Raw genomic sequence first — 23,358 nt, forward strand, 5'->3', positions numbered from 1 at the left:
CTCTTTGTTATTTATTTAACCTAACAGATAAGATTATAAATTAAATTAATCCCCCTAAAATCTATATATTAATTTGAAACGGTTTTTCTTTGTGACAGCTGATTTGAGAGAACGGCTGGGCGTAGAAACTCGGTAGAGGTGTCTAAAGAAAGGGCTTGGTCTGTAGATGAGCCATCAAAAAAGAAACGTGGTAAATTTCCTTGGGGCTCTGCCCCAGTGGCCTTTAAATCCCCATCCCATGTTATTGTTATGGGGGGAAAACGGGTTTTTGTCACAGCTAATTTCAGACAACGGCTGGGCGTAGAAACTTGGTAGGGGTCTCTAAAGAAAGGTCTTCGTCTGTAGATGAGCCATCAAAAGAAGAACGAACTAAATTCCCTTGGGGCTCTGCCCCTGAGGCCTTTAAAGACCCCTCAGCAGATTTGTTTACATTATGACCATATGTATAATTTTACACTACTTTTTAATAAAACAGCTGTTAATATTTAAATTGTGATTTACTGAATTTGTCAAAATGAAGTGTTTCTGTTTTTAAAATCGATTTTCTTCTGCATCGTGTCATGTTTTGCAATATAATGTACTAAAATCAGTGGAAAATCCTAATATCACAGTAAACTCTTAAAATTATTTCTTATGGAGTCAACTTATGTCTATTGTCAGGGTTAGTTTCTGACTTTTTTACCACTTCTTGGAGATTGTACGTAGGTGATATTCTTTGGCGTATTGCATCTGTAGACGATACTTGGGTTGGTGTAGTTATTACAATGGAAAAAGCGAGAAATCCTGGACAATTTGATATAGGCCTACTAAAAATAAAACTGAATTAACAATGTGCTACATTTCTTGAGCAATCATTGAAAGAGCCGATTTGCAAAAAATGGAAACATAAGAAAGTCATAGAACACAACCAAGTAGAAGAAATAGAAATAATGTGTTTTTTCTTCATTTATATTCGTTATTATAGAGAACCTTATGAGGCTATGAGTGGGAAACATTTGTAGAAAACTCTAAAAAACAAGAGTATTTCCATTATCATTGAGTCGACTTTTATAAAGTTATCGGAAATTATGACCGTTATTCGTTTTAAAATAACGTCTGTAATGCTTCGCAATTGCTCGAATTCGAGCAACAGGTACACTAGTAATAAATGAATTAGGAAATTGAACAAATAAAGTTTGGGGGAAATATGTAGGAGTTCTCAAGACCTTGATTAACAATAAGTAAGTTTATAATAATTATTAATTAATAACAACTCCAGTTAATGAATTAAAAAACATTTGAACCGAGTTGGATCTAGAACAAAGAAAGAAATTGATCTGAATGTCTGTACAGTTTATTTTTAATACTGTTTACTTATTTATAGTTTTATTTGTCCTTTGACAGTAGAAATAAATAAACACAAACATTTTATAAACTTACAAGAGGTTCTACCCGCAAATTCACGGGTGTACAGAAGCCACCATTAAATTAATTTAATCAACTTCGACTTTATATTTCACTTAAAGGGCCCAAGCTCGCGAAAATGTCGTCTTAAAGGATGTTAAAAGCAGTGGAACCTTCATACCTTACGTCCTGAGGTGGCCGAGGTGGGTACGGGTGTACCTGAACTCGCCGCTATCTTTCACGACGTCTGTAATACTTTAATACTTTTCAATGAAATGACAACCTGTTAAAGATCGGTGACAAACTCTTGGAACGAACAACATACATGGTTTGTTAATCTCATATTCATCGTGATTACCCACTTGTATCAAACAGAAAAAGCTTCACTGTCCACCATTGATCTCTAGAGATCGATGCTGTCCACTCACCGAACCTGTTTTAAGAACACAAAACTAAATAATAAAATAAGTAAACAAAAATCTAAACAAACAAACTATATTGTCAATTGCATTTGCCAGCTGTTGTTCACTAAATTAATCGAATAACTTTAACTCCCAAAACATGCAAGGCGTAGCCCTTTGGAAATCAGCCTGTGGGGCAGAGCCCTTAGGGAGTTCGTCCATATCAATACTTTTCGGCAAATCTACACACTCTGAGCTTAATTTTGATATGCCATATGCCTATATTTTTACTTGATAAATGACCTTAACCGTTTACATAAAATTTGATTGTATCACTTTAATAATATAATAGACGTTACAAAAACGCCCATAAAATACAGATGCTGCTATGATAGCTGGAGATGCATGTGATATCCTGATATTCTGGTGTTGCAAGTTTTGAAAGTCCATTGTAGATTTGAAACCGATTCATAATGAAATAGCCATTGAACAGTGATAAGTTCTAATCGTATTGAAATAATAAATTTAACTTGGATTTGATATTTGAGCCTCAAAATTTGGATTTTGATTAATTGAAAATTTCTTGACTCTACCTTAGCTATAATGTCTGAGGTTACCAACCAAAACCAAGATTTAAAAAAAAAAAATAAGATTAGGTAAAACTAAAAATTCAACTTTGTGTATATTTCCTAAGTAATCCTATTTTTGAGAGTAAAACTAGCGGAAATTTAATAGAAAAGAGGACCACCTTTCTAGAAAGTACAGTAATTGGTACAGGTTCATTCAGGTCACTTTCTTTCATTCTTAATTCATTAGGCTACTGTATATTCTGTATAAAAAGATAGAAAACACAGCATTGATATGAACTAAGTTTTTTATTCTTATAATATCAACAACACATATTTCTGCAATATTTTACATGTTTACATAGTTGCCTGTATTAAACGACCCAGGCCGAGATGAGAGAGGATGTAATTATATAACCATGCTGATAACATTGGTTACTATGAGACTGATAGACAGCCTGCTTTTACTAGTTGATCCTTGGCACTTTCTTTGAGCTGTTGAAGCCTTCTAGTGAGAGGCGTTACTAGAGTTCCGACCCATTCTTCTATAGTTTTGTTGTAATATACTTCTGTAAGATGTTCCTGCAGATACCTTTCTAGCGAGGACCATTCTTGAAGCAACCTGCACACGGGGTTCCGTTTAAATGTAGTTATTAACAAATGATACATATCACAAAGAGGGTTAGACATTTTATTTTACTGTATATTGAATTGGAACTGTACCTCATGCCCGACACTTCATCAGCGCTTAAGGGTGATCGTTTTCCCATAATTTTATGACATCACTTCCCTTCCTGTTGAGTTTATGCTCTAACTTTATCTGAATTGATATTCATCATGAAATTTGTGACAATAAATTTCAGTTGCCTGACATTTTTTTAAACATTTTATTACCAGTCAAAGTGTAAGTAAAACAGATAGTAATCTTGATAGTGTTATACTTACTCATTGAAACTATTGTAGAGACTTGATATCTGCATAGGATTGGTGAAATTGTTTTCAATCTGCCAAGGATTGAGCCAAGTGTTGACCCTGTAAATTGTGTCAAACATTTATTAAATTAACCAATGAACCTTTCACGGATACACATTTTGACTAATATAATATATATAAATACCTCGTCACAGCTCTGAAGTTGCTGTATATTACAGCTGTTTCGGCATCAAAATGCCATCATCAGATACACATATATCCACCTAAATTGGCAGGCCTGTCCCTTGTTTTACGTGTTTTTATGTTTTTATCGTGTTCGTGTGTGTACAGATTAACGACGCCAATTTAGGTGGATATATGTGTATCTGATGATGGCATTTTGATGCCGAAACAGCTGTAATATACAGCAACTTTAGAGCTGTGACGAGGTATTTATATATATTATATTAGTCATCTAGTCAGCTCAGGGGCTAAACCATGTCTATTGATACACATTTTGTTTGAAAAATTGTAAAGAAACTGAGCCAAATAACTTACTGATCACTATCGGTGATAAATGACTGCTTGGCTCGTAGGTTGGCTAACCACTCCACACCAACCGCCAACTTCCACCCAGGGTATGATAGTTCCTGGGCAATAACCTGAGGGAGGTAAAAAGTGCAAGTTATTACAAAATAAGAACAGAAGATAATCTGCAAACCAAGCTAGTATAGGTGTTTTAAACACAATGAAACAGGAAGTGAAAAAACACGCTTTACTTGATATAGTTGAGGAATTGAATGTTGCAAATCTCCTAATTAAAGAAGAGGCATTCAAAAAGGAAATCAAAGCAATTCTGGTTACGGGTACATACTGAAATGAACAGGAGAAAATGAAAAAAGATTTTGCCTGAATTCATGATTACTCAATCTAATACTGCTTTGGCACTGACAACTACAAGAAATGCATTAAAACACTACTTATTTATTACGAGTTGATAACTAACTTTTATTGTTTTAAGAATCAAGAATTTTTTTCATCCCAAGTGCTATGTTGGGACCGATAGTAGAAGATAGAAAATGGAGGATAAGAAAAAAACAAAGAATTGAGGGACATTTATACATATGTCCCCGACAATTAACACAAAAAGCAAAAGCCAAAGACTAAGATGGGCTGGACACATCTATAGAAGACCAAGAGAGTCAAATTTAAGAGTGGTTTTAGACGCAGTTCCTGCAGGCAGGCAACAGCTGGGCAGACCGAGATTGCGGTGGTGGGACCAAGTCCGAAAAGATATGAGAAGAATGAAAGTTATGGAAGACCGAGGAAGACGGTGAAAAGTTGTTGAGGCCAAAGACCTGCTTAGGCTTGAGTGGCCAACTAGGTAAGGTAAAGTAAGCGCTATGTACAATAGATGCAATGTATGAAAGTCAATAAAATCTAATAGTTTACAGGCAAGACAAGAGCAACTTTAAAACAAGTGCAGTGTTCAACATGCAAAGTATTCCATGTTTTACATGATAATTGCAAAGTTTAAGGATTATTGTATACATTTTCTATATGTTATTATTAGTAAAAACATTGACTATTGGATACTGAAGCAGACGTCCCATCTATATGGACCAACTGTAGCCACTTTTATGTTAAAAAAGAATGTAGTTGTGTGAGTCTGTCACATGCGCTAGTGACTAAAACTCGTAATTAGTGACTAATTTTAGTGACTAAAATTTTCTACCTTATTTTTTGTTGCTAACCAAAGTCATAGCTCACCATGAGTCATTCCATTAGTTTGATTTGGTAAAAAAGATAGTGTATTCGACAGAAATCAGTAATTTAGATCAGCACAATCTTTTTGGTGGCTCACATCAACTACGACGATTTTGGTCAAAAAACTGGCTACAAATTTAACATGGAGATGGATTGTCTAGTTGTATTAATAGTAGGGATCCCAGACGTCCTCATTTCCCCGGACACATTCTCTTTTTGGGTACATAAAAAACGTCCGGGGAGATTTTCGGCAAAACCTTAAAATGTCCGTGATTTAGACAAAAAAATAAATAAATAAAATTATTCCTGAATGCATAGTAAGCTTAGTATTAGTAATTGCCTCTAATCATCAATCACCAAGGATGACAATGAAATTGGAAACTAACTTAAATTAAAATATTGAGTCACTAAAGTGATATCTTATATTTAGAAGTTTTGTTTCCTTTATGGATCAAATTTTGTGTTTAAAGCTTAAGCCTGTTGGCAAAATTAGCCCAGCTGTCTCTGTCTCTGCTCACCTCCACCCAGACCAGCGACTATCTTAACTACAGCTAGCTCCTCGTCCGCTTTCTGCTTACGTTTACACTCCTACACACATACACCCTTACATTAAAATAATGTTCTTCTTGTTATGTCATTCTTGAACAACAACAAGAATCATCATCTTGTCTTGTCATTCTTGGGGGTGTTCCTAGACCCTACTAATGCCAAAAAGAAAATGTCTATTTTCAGTTAAGTTTAAAAAGGTATTAGTTGCGAAAAAGTTTACTTGTTCAAAAAAATGTACAGAACTCCAACCTTTAAGCAGTTGCATCATCCTCTGGATTTACAGTTTTGTTCTTTAACTCAATACATTTTACTCGTGTTGCTGAAGAAACTGCATTTCACACTGTAGTAAAAACATCACCAGAGTTTGGAGTCCATGGATTGTATCACTAAACTTCAAAATGTGTTGTTTAAAGACTCCTAGTCTTGCAAAACATATTTCTAATCCAGTAGTTTGATATTAAGTGAGGGGGGTCCAGTAATCCAGACAAAAGTTTTGGAGTTAAAAGCCCAAGTTTCCAATTTTTTTCAATAGCATTTTTAACATAAGCATGCCTATGCCTGAATGACCATTAAAAGCAAATATTTTAGTGATAGTAAAGAATTGGCTAGCAAATTGAAAATTCTAGTTTACACTTTCTAAAACTTACAATATATAACTTAGGCTATGTTTTTAGGAATTGTCAGACAATATTCAGTTTAAAAAAATTCCAAAATGCTGAAAGAACCTAAATAAATAGTCTAAAAACTTTTTAAAAATAAGGCCTTAAAACGCATTAGAGTAATTCTAAATTTAAAAAACATTTAGGTAAGCCCCCCACCCTCCAAGGTAAGTTCCGCGAGTCATAATTGTCCTCTTTTTTTAAGGGTCCTTTTTTTGTCCTCTAATTAATAGTCAAAGGTAAAACTCAAGTTTAACTTGCATAATCCTTGTAACAACGTACACATCATCAACAACAAACCTTCTAGTATCACAAAATATCCAATCTATAAATAAATTGCTTTCTTATTCTATTACTTTAGTCTTAAGTCATTATGTTCCTTAAACCTAGACTCTTATTATTCAGATAAGCATGCTACCCCAACAACAATCACAAAAATAAGTTTGGCTTTAATGTTTTTAACGAACAATAATTAAATAAAGTGACCGAAAAGCAAACTGAGTTAGTTTTGGAACATTTACCTGAGGTTTTGGGTACGGGTTCAACTGTATTTTCTCCGAATACCCGAGCTCTTTGCTGACAACACTTAACAGCGAGTCATCATACTTGCGGGAAATCCAGGTACGTAAACACAGAGCCAATGAGGGTAGTGAGGGAGGAAGCAGCTCGCACAGTGTTGCGTAGTGGTCGTACCTGCAGACATATGTGTGTAGTAACACATGGTACATTTGTACAATAATGATACATCGCACAAGTTGTTTGATTAGATCAGGGGTCTTCAAACTTTTTTACTCAAGGAGTCAAGGGCCACATTGAGAATTTTTGGAGGAAAGGCGGGCCGGGCCGGACCGTCAAATTTCAGTGTAGAAGGGTAGCCCCTCAAAATAACTAACATAGAGGTAGTTTTCTAAATAAGAGCTCATTGATGAAGTGTTTACATTTCTTGCTGATTTTTTTGTTAGTCTTTAACCTTTTGACTAGCCCTAACTAAAATTCTGTACGCTTTTGCAAATGATACTGTGACCAAACAAAGTAATTGACCTACATGACATAATTATTTATGGGTATATAAACGGTGTTCCTCATACTTTATCATCATATCACAAATCATAATAAACTGGATATCATCACAGAAATTTTACTGATACCGCAAGAGATGTTTGCAGTGCAGTCGCGGTCTTGGGAGACGATCGCGGTATTGCCGAGACCGCAAAAATGCTCGTGGTGTTGCCGCGATCGTGAATGACAATCGTGTTATCACTGAGTCTCCAATATTCACTGTCGGGTTGCCGCGATTGCGAATGAGAATCATACCAAGATTGCAACATTTACTTGCGGGTGTTGCCGCTACAGTGAGTGCATGACGACCATGGTATTGCCAAAATCTCAAAATATGATCGCGAATGACGATCAAGTTATTACTGAGACAGCAAACAATACTCACGAGTGTGGCTGCGATCGCGACTGACGATCACATTATTACCGAGATTGCGACCTCCTCCTCAGACATTTTTGGTGTGGCAGAGATCTGGCTTCAACCTGACACTCCAGGATACAGTTTGTTGCGCTCTGATCACCACCACATTTCTGGCTTATCTGAGGAGGAGGAAGCCGGTGGGGGCATTGCTTTACACATCAGGGAAGGAATTATGTATGGCCAACATATTTTTCCAGACAACCTTCCACCTGGTATAGAAACACTTTCTGTTGTCATAAGGCTGAAAAGTCAGAGACTGGGTCTGTGTGTGGTATACGGGCCTCCAAATGCAAGATGTATGGAGTAAAGGAGGTGGGCCAGACAGAGCGGACTGCGCGCGATGACGTCACTGCAGTCCCGGCCGCGGCTGCTTCGCCGCTAGATACATGCTAAACGCAAAAAACCTTACTTTTTCAGACACGATTTATGCTGGTTTGGAGGAGGTATTTACTGTTATGACACAAATATCTTTGTGTACTAAATAATGATTTTTATGATTTTGAACTAAACATGAATTATTGTGAACAGTTTGACAATAGTAAATAACCAATTAGGCCTGAATGTTGCATAGAAAGTGATGAAATGCGGGCGTCTACCGATTCAGTTGGAATAATATTACACTTAAGAATTATTATAGATTAAGATATAACACTCCCCTTTTTCAGGTCAGTTAATAAAAAATATCTTTAGCACTAGGTAAAAAAGTTGCCTGTTTAAAAGTTACTTCAACTGCTTTTTGGTGTTAGTTATAAATGACGTCATCCTTTTTCATGTTTTATTTATTTTTTTCCTTTTTAATGATAAACTTATTTGGGTTTGTTGATAAAAAAAAAACAACAACCAATTATTTAATAGTTTACATGAGAATCATAAATGTTGCTTACAAATCAAAGTCAACTACGATACTGTATTACTATTTTACAGGAATTAAATAGACCACAAAAATCTGTTTGGATAAATGGCATTGACCAAAGAATACGCTCAGAGAATACTAATGATTTTCCCCGAGGAAAGCTTGTTTCACAGGTACTTTTAAAGAAAAATATTAATTCCGTATGTATAAACATATGTTTCATTTTAGACTTTATTATTTTCGTGTTAAGAGGATTTTCTCTTTTATGTAAGTGCACGTTGTTCGGTGTTTTTATACGAGTTTACTTTCTGAGATAAAAAGTGCTAGCTATATATATATAATGACAGTTACCTATTTTAAAACTAAAACTCAATCCGACATAAGAGTCATATTTTATTCGCAAACAAAATATGCTTTGTCTTTATTGAAATGTGCAAAAGAAACGATTTTTGGATTTCAATCATTTTTATATTTGTTTATTTTGAAGATGTTTAAAGGAATTAATTTCATGATTATTGAGTTTGGGGAATGTTAAACATTCGTGAGCCCTGAATCAAACTTGTGTCTACTGAACACAGTATTATCGCAGTGATGCGGAGGAATGTTCTTCAAAACGAAAATTGAGAAAACTTTACCGGGAAAACAACATAGTAGAGTCTAATGATATTGAAGTTTTTTTAATCAGGCAAAAACAAATGAACAGCAACAAAAAATCAAAAACAATCAACTAAGAAACGTCATCGTCAGTACTAAATTTAAGAGTAAGTAAAAGATTTCAAGAACTCTACAACTCAATGTGTTTATATCTGATTGCATGTCCAATGGTGAGAGATACACTTTGTAAATAAAGTGTTTTTATTTCAAATGTGTTTTCTTTCCATTCATAAAAATATAAATCTCCAATCCTAATTACACTAATCTAATGATGATTGTACATTACCAAAAGCTACTTTTATTTTGTATATCTGTATAGTGAAAAATGTTTGTTTGATTTAAATAATAATTTGAAAAATATTAAGGGTATCTAATTTAGTTACTAATATATTCATGAACAACTGTAGTTAAGTAGGCTATCCTAAACATATATAGATCATAAAATTAGATGCTATTTACCGGATCAGAGTAGATCCTTAGTGATATAACAACAATTGCAGAAATAGACATCAATTTAATCAACAATTGCTCTAATATTTGAGTAGTAATATAATAAGGAATAACATATTAATATATTTAAAACCAAGCAAAACCAATTTTAACAATTGCGTAGTACAAACTGGCGTAAACAGCGCAAAACAACATCTAAAAGTGTTGTGTACGGGCTGTGAGTAGCGGCTCGAGGACTGCAGTGACGTCACTGCCTCAGTCCGATGGGCGAGGGGGGAGAGGGGCGCGCTCTGTCTGGCCCACCTCTTTTACTCCATGCATCTTGCTCCAAATGTACGATACACTAACCTTGCTTCTTTGTTCCACTCCCTATTTGTTGACTTAGCAGTTGAAGTTGGCTCTGTGATCTGTCTAGGTGACACAAACGTTGATCTTACCGAGACTGAGACATTTGCTTACAGGTGTTGCCACCACTTTGACTATCATCAATTTATAACAATTATATAAAATTAATTATTTCCCAGTAAGCCTTCGTGGGCCGCATCCGGCCCCCGGGCCGTAGGATGGAGACCCCTGGTTTAGATGATAGCTTTTTTACTGACTACCAGCTGTTTCTTCAGCCAGGATCATTAATTGAAAGCCTGATGATCAAGGACAGCTGGGTCCAGTTTAACACTAAGAAAGCTCCCCTATTCTCAGGATCAAACTGGTGACTTTCTGATTGAGAAACTAACACTATATCTACTTGGTAAGGCTCTGGGGAGCGAGCTGGCGTAGTGGTTAGAGCGCGGGACTTCAGTCCCTGAGGTCCAGGGTTCGATCCCCGCCAAGTCACCAATGGATTTTATCTAAGTGATAATGCCGCAACCCCTAGGTCTAGCCTGAAGTAATGTGAAAAACAATCCCAAGCTCGTGCCTAGCGTCCTTGGAAACAAAAAAAAAACTTAAGGCTCTAGCGCGCCAGATTTACGAGTGTCTAGTAAAACCTGTTATAGAAATGAAAGAAGGCATATTAGTTACCTTGACCAGCCAGTCAGTACGATGCCACAGATCTGGAACCTCCCCTCCACCTGTGCGGCCGTCGCCAGCCATTTTTGATGGTTGGAGATGTGTTGTGAGACAACAGGCAGCATTTGACAACTACCAGTCGCTCCCTTGTAGGCCGAGGCGAACCAAACACGACCAAACACCAAACTGTACTTGGCCCACATGTCTACAGAAAAATTATATTTGTGGGAATTTAATATAAATTGCATAGTGAGAAATCAGAAAATAAACTAAACTGAAAATGGTGATTATAGTCGTGGACTGGGTATCTCTGGACCAGGAAATGGAGACCTACCTGCCTTGGCTAATGTGGGGTGGCCCGCCCGGCCGACCCTAATTATTGTCGCTTGGCTGGGCTCAACGAAAATTAGGTCTCCTTTTCCTGGTCCAGAGATACCCAGTACACGACAATAGTGATATTTTTTTACGAGAAAAAGGTTTCCAACATTTAAACATTATTAAACACAGTGATTAATAAGGTTTGTAAAGAACCTTATTGGTTCACAACACATCGGTAACGGTAACACATAAATTTCGTATTAGATTTAGTCTCCAGTTGCTATTACATGGCAACTAAAATAAACAGTATCAGCTAACTGACACATACTGTCTCCCATAAGCTTGTAAACAACCTTTATCATGGGTAAGCAGTGGGAGTAACTATAATATTCTATAGGATTGGATCACAAAAGTTGCAATAACTTTTAAACCGTAATTGTTACAGCAATGGGGGGTTTCACTATTTTTGTTTAGAATCATAAGGACCATAACACATAATTTTAATCAAAACCGGCTTTTTTCCTAAAATTCAATATTTTGTTTTTTAATGGGGTTTTTATGGGAAATAACCATACTTGGGAATAACGAATAGAAATTCTAACGAATAGCGCTATTCGTTCGTTTTTTGGCTTACTTCTATTTTATTCGTTAGTTTTTAAAAAAGCTGGAAATAACTTCTACTCAGTTAGTTTAATAGACAACGAATAGATAATATATTCGTTAGTTTTAAATCGTTAGCTTTTCTGGTCAGGCGAAAGTATTTCCAGTACGGGTTATTTATTTTACGTGATCAGTGAGGGTTGCGTGTTGCATGCGTACGTGAGAGGTCAGCGCCCTTGTGACAAACAACGTGGGGGGTGGGGAAAGAGAAAGTCAAAGTCCAGTCGCTTTGGTATGCAGCGGACCCGGGGGGCGAGCCAATGGCAGCCAATAACAACACCCCAAGCACCGAAGGGTGGGAAGGGGGAATGTTTGTTTGGCGATTGATATGTACTGTAATCTCAAGGGTCAAAACAATGTCTTCACTTCAGTCGATGTTCAATATCTGATCGTGACAGGTGTTAATTTTTTGTTACCTTGTCGTTATATATATATTTTTGTGATAGTTAAATACTTTAAATACATAAGTTATTAAGGTGAACAGTTTTAATTAAGTAGAAGTAGATTAATAATATTTGGTTTGCAATGGCGGGCGAGTGTGATATCAAGTGACCAATCTTTGAAATATTTCAACAAGTTGAAAAAATTAAAAGGGTCGAAACGCGTTAAAATGTTTGTTGTGTTTGTACCCAAAACAAAAATAATTAAAGCATCTGGCACAAGTGCTTCGAGGTAAGTGGAGAAAAAGTATGATGGTCTCGTTTTTAACTTGAAGTGGAACAGGCCTGTATATTTTTTAAATTTTTTTACTGAATATAATTTTTATTTTTTAGTACAGTTATAGTGTATTTCTCAGTGTGTTCCCCATGATCTTTTAAACTTTATCTCGCCACAAATAGGTCACTTTTAAATTTAGTAGTAAACTATACTTTTATCACACTGGAAAAACTACTTCATCAGACTTTAAAAAATATCTGATATTTCGTAATCCATTAATTGCTGTCAATTAATTGTTGTACAATAAATTTTAGTGTAAAATTCAGCTAATTGAACATCAACAAACTGTCTTTTTACCTAACCGGGAACTTCAGTTGTAACTTATGTTTGTGTATCGAAAGTAATGTTTACGTCAGGAAAGGTGAGATGATCACTATTTGTTTTTGTCTTTTGAACTATTGAAAATAGATTGATGACAAGTTTTTGTATCACCTTTGTCGGGGAAATATATATGTACACTCGAGTTTGAGCCTAAATATATCTGAGATGAATTATCCGATTTTGTTGAAACAAAAATAAAATATAAGCTGGTTTAGATACATTTTACGTGGTGTCAATTAAAAAAATGTCCGTTTTCCAGAAAAATTTATATAGTTGAAAGATCCTAAAAAGTACCGGTTTTTAAGAAACTCTGCACGAACACTGAAGTTTAAAATTTATTTGTAAACAAACCACTAAACCAATCGTTCTGAAATTTGTATGGCTTATTGGTAGGTTCATTGTTAACATTTCCATACATTTAAAAAATTTTATTCACAATAGTTTTTATGCTGCTGTTGCTGTTAATTTTTAAAACGTATGCTAACATAGTTAATAAGACACTGAAAATTTCGTTCAAAATACCATCGTGTTTGCCGTGACACAAGAAATAACACCAATATGACAGATTTTATAATGCGAACAAAGGTGGTTTTTAAACAGATTTATATTTGTAGACAAAAATTTCTCCCGTGACTGGTAGCGGGCCACCTGGTGTTTGTACGATATTTCCCAGCCGGGTGGGAGCAAGTGCAAATTTGCGACATTGCCAATGTGTACCTGGCCACCACACTGACATTGCATCGGTATTCACTCACGGCAAACTACTGTGTAAATCATTATTTAGTTATAAATTTACATAAATTTACTAACAAAATATTCTCTAGTCATGAAACAAATACATTATAATAAGATAACTACAAATATAAATCTACAAATTAAAAAACACCTTTGTTCACTGCGAACGCCTGTTCAGAGCGGCAAGCCTAGTCATCACTAACAGAGTAACAGACGAGGAAGAATCAGCGACACCAATTTTGAAAAACAACTTCTTTTAAAGTTTAATAGGCATTTAATTTTAAGTAAATTTTGTTGTAGTAATGAATGTTTTTACATTACATGTAATGTAAATGTGACGATGTTTAATTAATATTTAATTAAAACACAATAATTAGTAACCGAGATGTGTCATTATTTCATTACATATGAAATCCTTTAAAACAACCATGCAACAAACAGCTATCTTCTACAAATGTCGAAAACTAACTTTATTTTCTTTTTATTCTTTTTATTAACTTAACTTCTATCAGTTACTTTTTAAACTAACTAACTAGTAACTTCTATCAGTTACTTTTTATGGGACTAACTTCTAACTAGAAGTTAGAAATTTTGACTAACTTTCCCAACTATGGAAATAACATAAGTTACAATAACTTTTGAACCATACTTTTTACGGAAATAGGATCCGTACAATTTTGTTAAAAATTTTAAGGACCATAACATACTAATTTTAATTAAAACTGGCCTTTTTTCTAATATCCAATTTTTTTATGGGAAAATAACATAAGTTACAATAACTTGGGAATCCTAATTTTTACGGAAATGGAATTCGTACCATTTTGTTTAGAATTTAAAGGACTATAACATCCAAAATTTTTATCAAAATCTTTTAGGCCGTTTTCAAGAAAATCTGATTTTTTTGTGTTTTATGGGAAAATCACCATTTAAAATTAAAGCTTTGACATAATTGAAAAAAAACACCTGATGGATTAGTACATTTGTACCGAATTTCATAAAAATCGGACGACATGTGTGGTCTGTAGCTCTGTACACATCCACACACACACACACAGACATCACTTCGATAACCACTTTTTTGGGTTCAGGGGGACCCAAAACGGATATATCCACTCAAAATTCAAACTCAAAAATGTTGACGAAATAATACTTTCTCCATATACTATGTATAGGGGGAGGAAGTAAAAATCACATCTTACTACAAATTTTAACAACTTTGAGGTTGGTATAACTTGGCTGCTGAGGCGACAAAAAGTGCAATGACATTTACCAAACATGACCAAACAATGACATTGACCAAAAACTTTGCCAAGACCATGAACGAAAAATACTCTCCGTTTACATACCTTCCCTGTAAATAAATATTCGTAGATAATTACCCTCATTCAATGAAAACGTGTGTGCAGCCTGGTAATGCCAAACAACTATACCAACCAGCTCTCCGATCTTGAATTCTGGAAATACAATTTACACCTTTGTAATGAAATCAACATGTAAGTATAGAGATATAAGTTTTTAATTTCCATTTCATCACAACGGAAAATCATTCTTTGAGATAAAAAGTAAAACTTGGGCTACACTCATAAAACCGCAAAGCTAATGAAAGAGTTGATCCAAAAGTATTAAATGGAATATCCTTAAAACGAACCAGTGGCGGATCCAGAGGGGGGGCGAAGGGAGTGACCGCCCCCCCCCCCCTGGGGCATACATATACATATATCTTTTACTGCGTGTAATACAGTAATGCATAGAAATTGCGTAAAATAAATTGTCAAACTAACTTTGGACAAAGAAATGGTATAAAACTGCCATTTTGGAGACTTAGTTGACACAAATGTTTCGGGGGAGTACCCCTGAACCCCCCCCAGACCCCCTGGTTCGCCCCCTCTTGTTCCTGTTGTGCCTGTTCTAGATCCGCCACTGAAACGAACTCCAGCAGTTAGGTTAGGTTCTTAAAGTAATGTCACAAAAGCTACAGTAGTAAGATTCATAGTTTTATTGTTGCAATACAAGTACCCATCAAAATCTCCCCTCCAAAGTCCAGTCAACGGAATGAGAGTTATTAAGTAAATAAGTTACATCATTTATCTAACATGAGTAGTTGCAAGTTAAGGTGTCCCTACCAAGCGGGAACGAGATGATTTAGTGGTAGAGCATGAGACCACAACAGAAATGAGAGAGCAAGGTTGTCTTTGAGGTCCCAGCTTCAAATCCCACAAATTACCAATGGTTTTGATCTAAGTGATAATACAGAAGCTATAGGTCTAGCTTGAAGTAATGTGTGGCTCTGCGCTATAGCCTAGAATCCTAGGATGTGAAGGTTGGGCAAAAAAACCTACCTACCAAGCAGCAGATCCGGATCCATCTGTCGCATCATATCGTCCCACATGAGTAGTTGCAAGTGAGGGTGTCGCTGTCGCACATGTTGCAAGACATTTGTCAAGTGTGTCAAGAACAGACGATGCTTGTCGTGAGAAGCGCAGCGAGAGCAGGCTCCCATGTGCCAGACCTACTCTGAGAAAGATGTGAACAGTAGGTAATATTTTGATACAGTTTGTTCTAAAGTGTAAAATTATGAGAATAAATGGATGAAAATAGAAAAAAAAATCACCCCTGGTTTAATTATACCCAGGCTCAGGTACAAACATGTTGAGATAAAATTGTGGGCATGACGTAAGCTTGTAAACAGAATGAGTGAAAAGTAAAAAAAGAGAAGGTGTAAACAAATAACAGAATGTCTTAAAAAGGAAGAGTACACCATAGAACTCACTGAGATTTTGTGGGTTTTATGTGCTCTCTGTGTGTCTATGGCCTTTTTGTACTTCTTCTAAGGTAAGTTAGTGCAGGCCTGCAGTTTGCATGTGGTGCGCTATGGGCCCAAAATAAAATTAATTGCGTTTCTTTCCACCTACCCCCTCTTAACCGACCTCGTATTAACCGATAATCGGATTATACGCCTTTGATCGTTATATACCGACCTTGCTTTGATAGCAGTTCGGCTTAACCGCCGCTTTCTAGGAATCTCAGCATTTCCGCTCCCACGCTGGGCGATGAGAACTGAACCATACGCTTATCTCCACAGGATGTGACTAAGAATAAGTTATTTTGTATTTATCACAAAAAGTATAGCATAACCTATTGTCAGTTTGTCATCATCGTTTGTGGCTCGAGCACATCTGATCTGATTTGTTATCTGTGCGGCAAATTTATAACATCATAAAGTGCGTTACGATTTTGAGAACTAATTATCTTATCACTGGAGTAAACAAACAACACAACTTATAGGGAGGGCAGGGAAGGGGGGTTAACAACTCCAAGGTCAAGATAGTTTTTGTGCCTGCCTCCAGTGAGAGGCTATAAATAAACATCCTGTCTTGTAACAAAATGGTTGCTTGTATCTTTAATTTTGACAAACTACTGTATTACGATGGATTTGGAAAGCATAAATTAATACATTACACTACTAAAGTTATTTAAATAGGAATTTTTATTGACTCTTGCCTAAGTTAGTATTATAATATATTCCACTGAAAGTAGGCCTATTTGACTTAACCGTGTTTTGTGTTTATTTGTGACTTTTCTATCAATACGAAAAAGGAGATAAGATTAGTTTATTTTATAAATAATGAAAATATGACTTCAAAATAATGATTATGTAATTCCAAATAAATATCACTTCATTATGTTATGATTTTAGGGATTGCCCGTTTTAACCGACCTTTTGAGTTATCCAACCTAGGTCCGGTCCCATTAGGGTCGGTTAAGAGGGGGTCTACTGTACCTTGTGGGTGAATCTTTCTCTTCCTTGCGCCCCCAACAAACCTAAAACCTCTTGCGCCTTTGGGTCCGGCACACCGGGCCTATTGAAGAAACCCTGAGCTAGGTTTTCTTCCCTTTTCTCTACAATTCAAAATCTTAGCTTCCTTTCTTTGAACAAAACATATCATATAAAAAACTAGACTAGAGATTTTCCTGTTCATAAACTTTTTGATTGTTTTTTAGAAAGCAGAAATGATTGACCATAGCATATTTTCTAAATGTTAAAATTAAATGTAGAACAGCAGATGGAGTGATCCATTGCCTCAGAAAATATAACAAGGCTTCACATAAAATATTAATTTGATATTTTTAGCAACCACCAGAAAGAAGGAGTTTGTAAAGGTAGGAAAAGTATTTAGCCGAACTGCTCCCGGGTAATAACCATCAAGAATGCATGAAGTACCACAGAATCTTATTCTAAAGTGAGTTTTGTTCAAGGAAAGGCTACAGACCAGGATTTAGATTTGTAAAATAAAGCTTGCTTAGGGGTGCAACTATCTTTGTCCACACTAGAAAAAGTTGCCTATTGGACAAAATATTTTGTATTTTTGCACCTTCTGAGATTTCTATTGCCTAACGATACTTTTTCTAAGGTTGGCTAGCTGCTATCCCATTATTCTACAAATAAAAACCTAAGTTAAGTATAAAAAGAATACATAGGTAACCATAATTAAAGCCCTAAAATGGGATGAGTTATAAATTTTGCCATTTAATTGACAAGAAGAAAGCAAGTTGCAAGAAATCCGTTCATAACAAACAAAACACTTTTCGATTGGTTTTTAGCTTCTTTTAGTTTTTAGATATCACGATAACTTAGGAATCACAAAACCACAAGCTTAATGGTAATCTAGAGAACAATTAGTTACACTTTTCATCAGTTGTTAATTCATCACATAACGTTACCTCATCGGCTCCAATGTGGAAGAGTGTAACACCCTCCGATGCATCCATCACCTGGTCCAACATCTCGCTGACGAGTGGTAGAGATTCTGGGTGTCTAGGACACAGAGACGCTGGGTATTGTGGTATTTCACGTAACTCTGCAAACTGACGATGCTTCAGAACAAACTGTAACAGGACCAATACAAAGTTATGAAACTTTTTTATCAAACGTTAACAATCTGTTGAAAAATGTTCAAGGAAGACCTCCTGCAATGACTCCGCCACGTGTTGTCACATTGTCCGATCGACCAGACTACGATAATAATGACCGCATGTGTGTAAATATTTTTGTAGCATAGAGTATATTGTTAGTGGTACAGTAAGAAGATAACTTAAGAAGACCACTGAAGATACCACACAAGCTGGCAAAATGCATAGGGTGACACTTAAACAGCTTAAACCTACTCAAGAACTACATCCTACAATAACAAAGGTAAGTTAATCTAATCTTTATTTTTAGTTATTTAGTATCTTTTCAACTTTTTTTCAAAAGTTGGCAATAGATAGGCGGAACTAACCTCAAAATGTCCGAAGGTCTGTATCAATGGTACCACAGTCAGGTTGTTTGCTGCAGCTAGGCTATGGATTCTCCGTATCTCGGCCAAAGTGTAGCACGCAGAGGGAGATTGGAGAACTTCCAACCGTCCCAAGTATGGAAATGTGTCTTCCCATTCTATCAGTAGACCCGTAGCTCCCCATTCTCGCAATACCGGGAACAACTAGATAAATTTGAAAACGGTATTAGCAACTTGACACATGCTTTGTCCCATTAGTAGGCATTACAATTGAATATCCTTTACTTTTATATGGAAATCACATAATGGGTAACCAGAAGGGTTAACAATGGGTTATGGGGGATGGAACGTTTGGGGTGCAATGACTTGAAATAAAAACACCATTTGGGGAATTAAATAAAACCCGGCCGACTACATGGTTACGGTTTGCTGGAATCTTGAGGACTGGTCAGCAAGGAAACTTTTGGAACGGCGGTTAAACGTGGAGGGAATAGTGGCGTGATGGGTTGTAGCCAATCCGGGAGCTTTATTGAAATCATACGATATGACGTCACAGTCGCCTGATCGCAGTCAGGACACAAATGCAAAACATATTGCCAACTCTTTATAAAACAAATCTAAATATCGTAAAAATGGCAACATTATGGTACATTATTATTGTATACAATACATTTCCTCCCCTTTAAGTTTAAAATATTTTTTTCTTAAAATACGCAATTTTTATCAACACATCAAACCAATTAAATAATCATTAAATAGCCTAAAACAAAAACACTTTTATAAAACAATATTGTATGACTCAATCAAATAATACAAAACAATAAACATTAAAACAAAACAACCTTGATAAAATTGGAAACAAAACACAGAAATAAATATTTACAAATTCAACCTTTCAGGAGGTTTTATTTCTCTGGCAGATCGCCTCAATGGCGATGCTTGTTTGAGTCGATCAGCTGATTGTACAGGTGATGTAAAGGTCACGTCCGGTGGAGTAAGCGATGAGCGCATACTACTACGTTTACTACGTCCTGGAGTACGAGGTGTACTCGGCATTTCCGGTCTCATGGGTGAAGCCCGACCAGCTGACTGAGCATTGTTACCAACATCCTCGTCAAACATGTGTTCAGCTGGAGGCAACACTACCTCTCTAGTAATGTCATTCTGTTGATCATTCAAATTTACCTTAGTGTTTAACCCGACCAGCTGGTCAATATGGCGCTTCCATACAATACCTGAGTCTAATTTTACTAAATAAGATACAGGACTTAACACTTTAATCACTACACCTTGTGTCCATTTATTTCTTCCCCTGTAATCACGGACTAAAACAGGCTGTCCTATTGACAGTTCTCTAGTTTGACTGCCCCCTTTGTTTACAATTTGTTTGTTTTGGTTTGACAAAACCGTTTTACTAACAGAAGGACGTATCAAATCTAATGTAGTTCGCAATACTCTACCGAACATTAGTTTGGCTGGAGTTTCATTGGTTGTATTATGTACTGCATTTCGATATGCCAACAAAAATCTACTTAAAGCTAAGTCTGGATTTTCATTTGAAAACAAAGGCCCTCTTATTCTTTTCTTTACTGTTTTTACAGCATTTTCCGCCTGGCCATTACTAGCGGGAAAGTAAGGTGGTGTCAGCGTATGCCTAACCCCATTAGCTTTAAGAAACTTGCTAAATTCACAGGATGTAAAAGGAGGGCCATTGTCTGTGACACACTGTTCCGGAATTCCAAACCTTGCAAACATAGGTCTCAATTTATTTATGACTACTTTGGCAGATGTGGAACTGACCTCCTCTACTTCTATCCATTTACTATAAGCATCAACTACAACAATATACAACTTTGAATTAATAGGGCCTAAAAAATCTATGTGTAATCGTTGCCACGCTGACTTTGGGTATTCCCATACATGTAAATATGACCTTGACGGGCTTTGACGTTCCATGAGACATATGCGAGCAACTATTGGCAAGTTCTTCTATGTCTTTATCTATTGAAGGCCACCATAGATAAGAACGGGCTAGAGCCTTCATTTTGACTATCCCTAAATGTCCACAATGTAATTCTTGTAACAGTCCCCTTTTATACATTTTTGGAATGACAACCCGATAACCCCACATTAATATGCCATGCTCAATAGTTAGTTCGCTCCGCCTTATGAAATAAGGTCGTAATTCTTCGTTTACCTCATTAGGCCAGCCGTACAAGACATAGCCAAATACCTTACTTAACTCGTGGTCTTTTTGTGTTTCCCTCTTAATATCCACAAAATTAATTGGAATATCTCCCTCCGCTAAAAATTGCAAATAGGTTCCTACATAAGGATTTTCCTCATACTGTTCGTTAACATGTTTAGCTTGCAAAGGTAAGCGAGATAAACAATCTGCAGAAGCATTTCCCTGAGAGGAAACATATTGTATGTCAAAATCATAGCTGGCTAAAAATAAAGCATACCTCTGTAATCTGCTATTAGGGCCAAAAATTGACAACAATGGTTTGTGGTCTGTTACTAGTGTGAATTTTCTACCAAACAAATACTGATTAAATCTTTTAACAGCAAACACAATAGCTAAAGCTTCTTTGTCTATTACAGAGTAGTTTGATTCGGCTTTAGACAATGTCCTTGACGCAAAACAAATAGGTTTTTCAGATCCATCTGATTGCATTTGACTTAACACACTTCCGACCCCGTAGGCAGAACTATCAGTAGCTAACCTCAAGGGTAAATTTGGGTCATAATGCGCCAAAATAGGAGCTGAAACTAATTTGCTCTTAATTAATTGAAACGATTTGTCACATGATAAATTCCATTCAAATGGAGTGTCCTTTCTGAGTAAATGATACAGTGGGGATACAATGGTAGACATACTTGGCACAAATTTAGAATAATAATTGACTAAACCTAGAAAAGCTTTTAACTGAGTTACATTGGTAGGCACTGGGGCGTTTACAATAGCTTCAATTTTACTAGGAGATGTGCCTAGTCCTTGTTTACTTAATATGTACCCTAAATACTCAACAGATTTACAGAAAAACTGACATTTATTTTGACTTACTGTTAAACCATGATTCTTTAAAGTTTCACACACTTGAATCAACCTCTCTAAATGCTGTTTGTCATCAGTTCCTGTTACCAAAATATCGTCTAGGAAGCAAACAACACCGGGAATGTGAGCTAAAATGCGTTCCATTATACTCTGAAATATTCCCGGGGCGGATGCTACACCATATGGAACGCAGTTGTAAATATACAATCCTTTCGATGTACATATTGTACAATACTTCTTTGATTCCTCGTCTAACTTTACCTGAGTGTAAGCCTGAGAAAGATCAATTTTTGAAAATGTCTCCCCTTTTTGTAAATTATTAAAAATGTCCTCAATCCTTGGAATTGGGTGGCGATTGACTACTAAATAGGGGTTGAGCGTTACTTTAAAATCGCCACATATTCTTTTACTTCCGTCCTTTTTCAAAATAGGCACAATTGGAGTTCCCCATTCACTATTGCTAACTTGAGTTAAAATCCCATTATTTACTAATCGATCAATCTCAGACTCCACTTTACTTTTGATCGAAAATGGTATAGGTCTGGGTTTGAAAAACTTAGGAATTACATTTTCCTTCAACTCTAATCTAGCTGCATCTCCCTTGTAACAACCTAATACATCAGTAAATACCTCAGGAAATTTACTGTACAATTTACTGACAATTACAGGTTTTTGATCTAGCTTTTCAACCGTGTTCAAACTATTTTCTTTAGGGATTCGGATCGATATTTCTAGTTCCCTAATCCAGTCTCTTCCCATTAGAGGATTAGCCCCTTTAGACACAACATACAATGTTAACTTTTTATGCTCATATTCATGCTGTACATTTACGTTAAGTTTTCCTACAGGTTTTATTGGCTGGTTTGTATAGGAGCTCAAAACCAAATTAGTGGGCATTAATTCGAGATCAGAGAAATTATCGTTATAACACTTTTCAGAAATTACTGACACGCATGCTCCACTGTCAACCTCAAATGGCAATACAGTATGTTCTACTTTAAGATTAACCGTGATAGGTTTTATTCTATCCCTCTGTTTACTTTCCTCATCATTTATGGAAAATAAATTAGCTAAATCACTATAATCATCGTCATTGTCATTGACCCCTGTGTTCTCTACATAGTTTTGCTTATACTTATGAGACTTACCAGAGGTAAACTTAGGTGTAAAGTTCTTTTGTCCATCTTTACGCTTATCATTAAATGCAAATTTAGATTGTGACTCACCATTGTTTTTCTTCATCAGACACGCACTTTCTAAATGGCCTTTCCTCTTACAAAAATTGCAAGATAAACTTTTAAAACGGCACTCACTTTTTAAATGACCAGATTTACCACAACAATAGCACTTTACTTCACTTTTTGAGCGCTGCCACGGCTTCCGCTGCTGCTGCTGCTTCGAAGCGACGTTGTGGAGATGACTTCCTCTCCCCGTGTTGTGGTAGGTCAGGGCCGCGGTGTCTCTCGCTGCCAACTCCATCGATGTGGCTATTTGGACCGTCTTCTCGTAGGTGAGATCTTCCTCGCCCAGCAACCTCTTCTTGGTGGCGTCGTCCCTCAACCCACTTACGATCCTGTCCCGAAGATGATCCGGT

The 23,358-nt window shown here is 36.2% G+C and overlaps 1 protein-coding gene across 3 annotated transcripts in view; it reads right to left on the reverse strand.

Moving 5' to 3' along the window:
• Positions 1-2,692: 2,692 nt before the first annotated feature.
• LOC129000877 (hexosaminidase D-like) overlaps positions 2,693-23,358 on the reverse strand; it is a 28,994-nt gene continuing 8,328 nt past the window's right edge. For all 3 annotated transcript variants that reach the window (XM_054427937.1, XM_054427938.1, XM_054427939.1), the window contains exons 4-12: positions 18,710-18,910; positions 18,153-18,317; positions 15,774-15,939; positions 14,810-14,884; positions 10,692-10,884; positions 6,759-6,930; positions 3,821-3,924; positions 3,296-3,382; positions 2,693-2,972 (exon numbers count right to left, since the gene is read on the reverse strand). In XM_054427937.1, coding sequence (XP_054283912.1) covers positions 2,789-2,972; positions 3,296-3,382; positions 3,821-3,924; positions 6,759-6,930; positions 10,692-10,884; positions 14,810-14,884; positions 15,774-15,939; positions 18,153-18,317; positions 18,710-18,910 — 1,347 coding nt within the window. In that variant the 3' untranslated portion in view covers positions 2,693-2,788. The remainder of the gene's footprint in view (positions 2,973-3,295; positions 3,383-3,820; positions 3,925-6,758; positions 6,931-10,691; positions 10,885-14,809; positions 14,885-15,773; positions 15,940-18,152; positions 18,318-18,709; positions 18,911-23,358) is intronic.

This window comes from Macrosteles quadrilineatus, unplaced genomic scaffold, assembly GCF_028750875.1.
Source record: "Macrosteles quadrilineatus isolate MER2022 unplaced genomic scaffold, UCM_ALF_1.0 Scaffold_8__2_contigs__length_117827958, whole genome shotgun sequence".
Classification (NCBI taxonomy): domain Eukaryota; kingdom Metazoa; phylum Arthropoda; class Insecta; order Hemiptera; family Cicadellidae; genus Macrosteles; species Macrosteles quadrilineatus.